General features: G+C 57.9%; 1 protein-coding gene across 2 annotated transcripts; it reads left to right on the top strand.

Annotated features, from left to right (window-relative positions):
• The first annotated feature begins 254 nt into the window (after positions 1–254).
• Vps37d (VPS37D subunit of ESCRT-I) lies at positions 255–5,720 on the top strand. 2 transcript variants are annotated; one of them, XM_075977026.1, is made up of 4 exons: positions 261–516; positions 1,946–2,117; positions 4,088–4,170; positions 4,621–5,720. In XM_075977026.1, the coding sequence occupies exons 1-4, from the start codon at positions 379–381 to the stop codon at positions 5,008–5,010; spliced, it is 783 nt and encodes a 260-aa protein (XP_075833141.1). In that variant the 5' UTR covers positions 261–378; the 3' UTR covers positions 5,011–5,720. The 2 variants fall into 2 exon arrangements, with proteins under 2 accessions (XP_075833151.1, XP_075833141.1); XM_075977036.1 differs by lacking the exons at positions 1,946–2,117; positions 4,088–4,170 and having other exon boundaries at positions 255–516.
• The last annotated feature ends 329 nt before the right edge of the window (positions 5,721–6,049 follow it).

Genomic DNA, 6,049 nt, shown 5'->3' on the forward strand with positions numbered 1-6,049 from the left:
GGAAGGTCTGCGGTGAAGCGTGGCAGGATGAACGGGTGAGAGGAGAGGAAGACTTGGGTTTCCAGAGGGAGGAGAGAGGATGGGCTTCTGGTGAGAGGCCGCCTTGAGCGACAGGTTCGCGGTGGCTCCACGGCACCCCGGCGGGGGAATCTCCGGGTGAGGCCCGCCCCCTACCTGCCCCACCCCCAGTCCTGACAGCGGCGGCGGTCCCTTTAAGAGCGGTCGAGGCGCCCCCTGGCGGCGGAACGCAAACAGCGCAGCGCACGGCCGGAGCTGGAGCCGGAGCCCGGAGCCCGGAGCGGAGCCGGAGCGGAGCCGGGGCGGAGCGGGGCCGATCGGGCCGAGCCAGCAGCCGAGCTGGGGGCGCGGGCGGGCGGTATGTACCGGGCCCGGGCGGCGCGGGCGGGGCCGGAGCCCGGCAGCCCGGGGCGCTTTGGGATCCTCAGCACCGGGCAGCTCCGGGATCTGCTTCAAGATGAGCCCAAGCTGGACCGGATTGTGCGGCTCAGCAGGAAGGTAACGCGGGGGGCGCGGGCAAGAGGAGGGTGTTGAGGGGGGCGATGGAGAGGACGGGCCGCGGCCTTGCGGGACCCGGAGACCCAGCCAGCGGAGGCCACCCTCCTGGAGCTGCCAGGCCTCGGGATCATGGGAGCCTGGCACGTCCGAGTGGGCCCCGCGGAGCCGCCCCCGGGGGATGGGGGGCGCCCCGATCCGGCCTGGGGAGGGTGGTGCGGGAGGGGGCGCCCGGGGATGCACCCGTGCACCCCGGGATGGCCGCGAGGCGTGCCCTCCAGAGGATGCTCCGGGGAGGTGTGTTCTGGGGGGCGGGAGGTGGAGGGTGAGCTGTGTTGTTGGGGGCCCTGGCTCAGCACACCCACGTTCTTTAGGGCCAGAAAGGGGAGGCGCCTTGCTTGGGGGAGAACTGAAGGCCTGCTTGACACCTGGGGTGGGGAGGATAGCTGGGAAGGAGGGTTATGCTTTAGATGGGGAGGGGGCTTTGTGTCTGCCATTGGGGATGGGTCTATGAATACAGAGGCTTGTATTCCGTAGGCCACCATAAGAGAAAGTTGTATATTTCACGGGAGACATAGGCCCGGGCTGGTCGTCTGTTGGGAGGGGGGTGCAGAAAGAGAAAGTGTGTGTTAGAAGGAGCCAGACGAGGAGGGGCATGTGCTTGGATCAGGGGACAGATGGAGGGGAGCGTGTTCTCCAGGGGCGGGGAGCGAGGCTTGGCCCTCCTAGAAATAGGCTCAAAGAGTCTTCTTCAGGGCCCCAGTGCTGCCTTCTGCTAGGTGAGCAGCTAGCAGGTGCAGGGGACCACAGAAGCAAAGGGGGTGTGTATTGTATTCGTAGGGGTGTGTGGGGTTCCACTAGAGGGCCGATGAAGGGTTATAAGAGATGAAAGGGTGACCTGAGTCTGGGGGGGGGTGATGCTGGGAAGACACAGGGTGAAAACACCACTCCCCCAAGAGTCAGAACAGAGGGTGGAAATGTTTTCCACACAAACACCTGAGGAGGACGCGAGACAAAGGCCTGGAATGAGAGGCAAGCTGTCCAAGCATGGAAAATGGGACAGAGAGGGGAGGGGGTAGTCCTCGGGGACCTGAGCAGACATATTAATTGAAAAATTAAAAATTAACTAACATTTGTAGAGGCCTTCATAGTTTGGCTCACTTAGGTCTCACGACAACTCGGTAAGAGAGGCGGTTTTTGTTTTGTTTTTGTTTTGTTTTGTTTTTAATTGTAGAAGGAACTGGGGCCCAGAAAGAGGACGCCAGGCAAAGCCTAGGCCAACCTAGGCCCCTCCACCTGTTGGTCCCCACACCCCTGCCGGCTGGGGACTCCCGGGTGCCTTTGATTAGGCCTGTGATGTTGTGCTATGGTGGACTCCTGGGTGACCCTGGGCAGTTTGAGCCCAGGCCTCTTAGCTCTCCTCCACTGGCAGTTCCAGGGTCTGCAGCTGGAGCGGGATGCCTGCTTGGCCTCTAACTACGCGCTGGCTAAGGAGAACCTGGCCTTGCGGCCCCGCCTGGAGATGGGCCGGACTGCCCTGGCCATCAAGTACCAAGAGCTCCGAGAGGTGGCTGAGAACTGCGCAGACAAACTGCAGAGACTGGGTGAGGGGAGGCGCAGGAGACCTGCCTGGGGTGGGGTTGGCTTTCATTTGTGCTGGGCTCCTAAGGGTGGGGCTGGGACACCGCTACTTCCGGATGAAATCTGAAGAGAGCTGATCTGGGCCTTCTGGAAAGTGAGGCTGTGAGCTGTGGAGGAGCAGACTTGGAAAGCTGGGCTGGGTCCCCGTGTGTGTAATCCCCGTACTTGGGAGGCAGAGGCAGATGGATGGCAAAACTTCAAGATCATCCCTAGGCTCTGTAGTGAGTTCTGGGCCGGACTGTGCTGTCTCTTGAGGGGCCATCCTGCCTCAAAAACCAAAAACAAACAGCTGGGTTGAAGAGGCCTAAGGGAACCAGGCGGTGGTGGCACGTCTTTAACCCCAGCACTTTGGAGGCTGAGGCAGGTGGATCTCGGTATTCTGATTTTGAGGCCAGCTTGGTCTACAGAGCAAGTTCCAGGACAACCAGGGTTACACAGTGAAACTCTGTCTTGAACCCCACCCCCCTAAAAGAAAAGAAAAAGAAAAAGTAGTGGTGTGGTGGAGGTTCTGGGTAGTAGAAGAAAGGAGGCCCACGCTGGGTATGGAGGCATATGCCTATAGTCCCACCATTTGGGAAACAGGCGCAGGAGGATCAGTAGTTCAAGGCCAAACTTGGCTACCGAGTGAGTTTGAGGCCGGCCTGGGTTACCTGAGACACTAGAAAAAGAAAAAAAAGAAGAAAGAAAAAGGAAAAAGATCAAGTCTAATGACACGGATGGCATGGTCCACTGAGGAAAGACACTCGGTGCCAAGCTTGGGTTTGATCCCTGGGACCGACATGGTAGGAGAAAACCAGCTCCCATAAATTGTTCTCTGACCTCCACAGCTATGCAGTGACATGAGTATGCCCACACAGACTACACACGAGAAATAAATATCTATTTATTATTATTTATTAAAATAAAAATGTGAGCAGTTTTTAAAAAGCCAACACCCAAACAAACAGAAAACAAGAAAGGGGGGCTGGAGGACTACTCAGGGATTAAATGAGTGTACCGTGGGCTCTTCTAGGAGACCTGGGTTCAATTCCCAGCACCCCACATGGCAGCTCACGACTGCCTGGAACTCCAGTTCCAGGGGATCCAGTGATACTGTCTGATCTCCACGGGCACTAGGCACTCACGTGGTACACATGCATACGCACAGGCAAAACAAATATGCACATTAAATAAAATTTATAAAAAGGAAGAAAGAAAAGGAAAATGAGAACCTAACCTTGAACCCTGGAGTGCCCCCCCATCAGTCTCAACTTTATTTTTTTACTCTAGGGTGAAGGGCTGCCTCATGTCTGACCTAATTAATGGGTTGGGTGGCGGTGGCCTGGGTGTGGCAATGAAGAGGGTATCTGTCCATAAATGCCCAGCAGTGTCCACGTTACTGAAGAAGCTGAGCCAGGCATGGTGGTGCATGCTTATGATCCCTGCACTCAGGAGGCTGGGGAGTACCACATTTGACAGGCCAGCCTGGGCTGCACAGTGATGTGATGATGGTGGTGGCTGGAGAGATGGCTCAGCAGCTGGGAAGGACTGGAGTTGGCTTCCCAGCAGCCATGTTGGGCAGGTCTGACAACCTCCGGCCTCTCAAGTGCCAGAACTCTGTCAAGCGCACATACCCATGTGCAGATACATACTCACAATTAAAAACAAAAGCTTATTAAAAAGAAACAACAGTGGAAAAACAAAGAAAAAAAAATAAGCCAAACTTGTTTGTGCATGCCTATAATCTCAGCACTTTGAGGTCTAGAGACTGGAGGATCGGGGTCAAGGCTACACAGCAAGTTCAAGGTTAGAGGCTGTAAGAGACCCTGCCTCAAACAAAACAAACAAATAAAAAAAAAGTTGAGGATTTGGAGGCCACAGAGATGGGAACTGTAGAGCCACCTGCGGTCAATGGGAGAGTCAGAGTCCCTGTCTGTCCCCCTGTGGTCCTCAGAGGAGAGCATGCATCGCTGGAGCCCCCAATGTGCGCTGGGCTGGCTGCAGGCTGAACTGGAAGAGGCTGAGCAGGAGGCTGAGGTGAGGGGTAGAGGCGGCTGGGTCCAGGTGAACAGGGAGGGAGACCCATCTTGTCCCATTGGGGTTGTCATTACATCAAAGACTTGGGAGAGTCTCCTCTAAGAATCCCAACGTGATTTCCTACAGAACTTTCCAGAATGGCAGAGTTTGATGTCCTAGGAATGTCTACAGACATTGGAGGGCAGGGTCCGCTGAGTAGGAATGCCTTCTCCCCCCTCCCCCCGTTCCTCTGGGCTGGGTTGGGAATGAACACTAAATGAGGTTGAAAGGCCTGAGACAGCCCTTTACTGTGGAAAGAGGGTGGACTCTGTCCAGTCTGGGTAACCCAGAGGCTGGGCCAGGTTGGAAGCTCAGGGCCTCTGCTGGCTGGTCACCGTGGGGGAAGAAGGACTCAGTCTCTGGTCGGATTGCCTCCTCCCAACTTTCCCTTTCCCTCCTGGACACTCTCAGATCCAGATGGAGCAGCTGCTGCTGGGGGAACAAAGCCTGGAGGCCTTCCTGCCAGCCTTCCAGAGGGGCCGTGCCCTGGCCCACCTGAGGCGGACCCAGGCAGAGAAACTACAGGAAGTGCTGAGGCGTCGGGAACGCTCTGCCCAGCCGGCTCCCACTACTGCTGCTGCTGCTGCCGCCGCCACCGCCATGGATCCCCCGAAACCCTTCCCTGCTGCTGCCGTCCTGCCCACTGGGGCCGCCCGGGGACCACCTCCAGCCGTACCCCGGAGCCTGCCTCCCTTGGACTCCCGCCCAGTGCCCCCACTGAAGGGCTCCCCCGGGTGCCCTTTTGGCCCAGCCCCTCTGCTGAGCCCTCGACCCTCTCAGCCTGAACCCCCTCATCGGTAGGAGCCAGGGTACGGCCTCCCAGCGGGGGTCCAGACAAACTTGATTCGTGGCTCCTCCTCCTCCCCCACTGTCTGGGTGGGGGGAGGGGCAGGCCCCTCCCCCTAGCCTCAGGCAGGCCCAGGGCCCTGGAGGCTGAGCTGGGGAAGAGGGGCTCCCCGAAGAGGCCCGTAGAGGGCTAGGGGGTGGGTGGGCAGGGTGCTGGACCTCGGTCACCAAGGAAACTCTGCCTTTTTATTTTATTTTATTTCGTCTCCCCGGTCCTCCAGGGTGCCAAACCAGGTCCCCAAATGAAAAGAACTTTATGGGGGCCTGCTTCCCCCAGGGGGTCTTGCTTGGGGTGGGGGGCTGTCGCACCCTGCCACATTACTGGGCTCGAACTTATTGGCCAAGGCTTACTGGATTGTTCTCCTCCTGAGCTAACCCTTCCCGCAGTTTGGGGGCCCTCCGCCTAGGAGCCAGGTGGTCATGCCCCAGCTGCGGTCCCAGGGACACCCCCAAGGGCCTTGCAGCTGGCCCTGGGGCGAAGTAGGACAGAGGCTTCTGACCTGCCCAGGTGAGAGCCGGCCATCCCCAGGAAAGACCATTCTGTATTTTTCTGTCCCTGTCTCCTTAGAATGGAACCTTTTTGAGGGCAGGTCCTTGTCTTTGTATGTTCTGTCCCCAGCCCCGCCTCCTAGGGGCTGTCAATAAATGTGCTGATGGATGACGGTGATGATGCCCCGCCTCCTCTCTGCTCCTGCAGCCGGCCTCCACTGCTCCTCGGGCTCATCCTCCCATGGAGCTGTCCTTCTTTTCCCTGCCCATCCAAAACCCAACTGACCTGCAAGGCCAATAGAAGCCTCCTCCTCTGAGCTGCTTGGTTTCCAAAGAACCTTTTCTAAGCCTTACTTCTTCCCAGCCTGGCCAGAAGTGACACCGCCTACTCCACTGTCACCAGTAGCCTCACCTGGCTGCGCCTTCTCTTCTAGGATTGCTTGCCTGCTCATCTGGATGGTACCGTACCTTCTCCTGCCTCACCATAGCCTCTGCTGGTGGCACA

Source organism: Microtus pennsylvanicus, chromosome 1 (assembly GCF_037038515.1).
Source record: "Microtus pennsylvanicus isolate mMicPen1 chromosome 1, mMicPen1.hap1, whole genome shotgun sequence".
Taxonomy (NCBI): Eukaryota; Metazoa; Chordata; class Mammalia; order Rodentia; family Cricetidae; genus Microtus; species Microtus pennsylvanicus.

Bases quoted from the DNA above. Each gene is read 5' to 3' on its own strand.
- Vps37d (XM_075977026.1), top strand. From the start codon at position 379: ATGTACCGGGCCCGGGCGGCGCGGGCGGGGCCGGAGCCCGGCAGCCCG. The intron at 2,118-4,087 runs GTGAGGGGAGGC...TGTGGTCCTCAG, and splicing joins AGACAAACTGCAGAGACTGG to AGGAGAGCATGCATCGCTGG. The intron at 4,171-4,620 runs GTGAGGGGTAGA...GGACACTCTCAG, and splicing joins AGGCTGAGCAGGAGGCTGAG to ATCCAGATGGAGCAGCTGCT.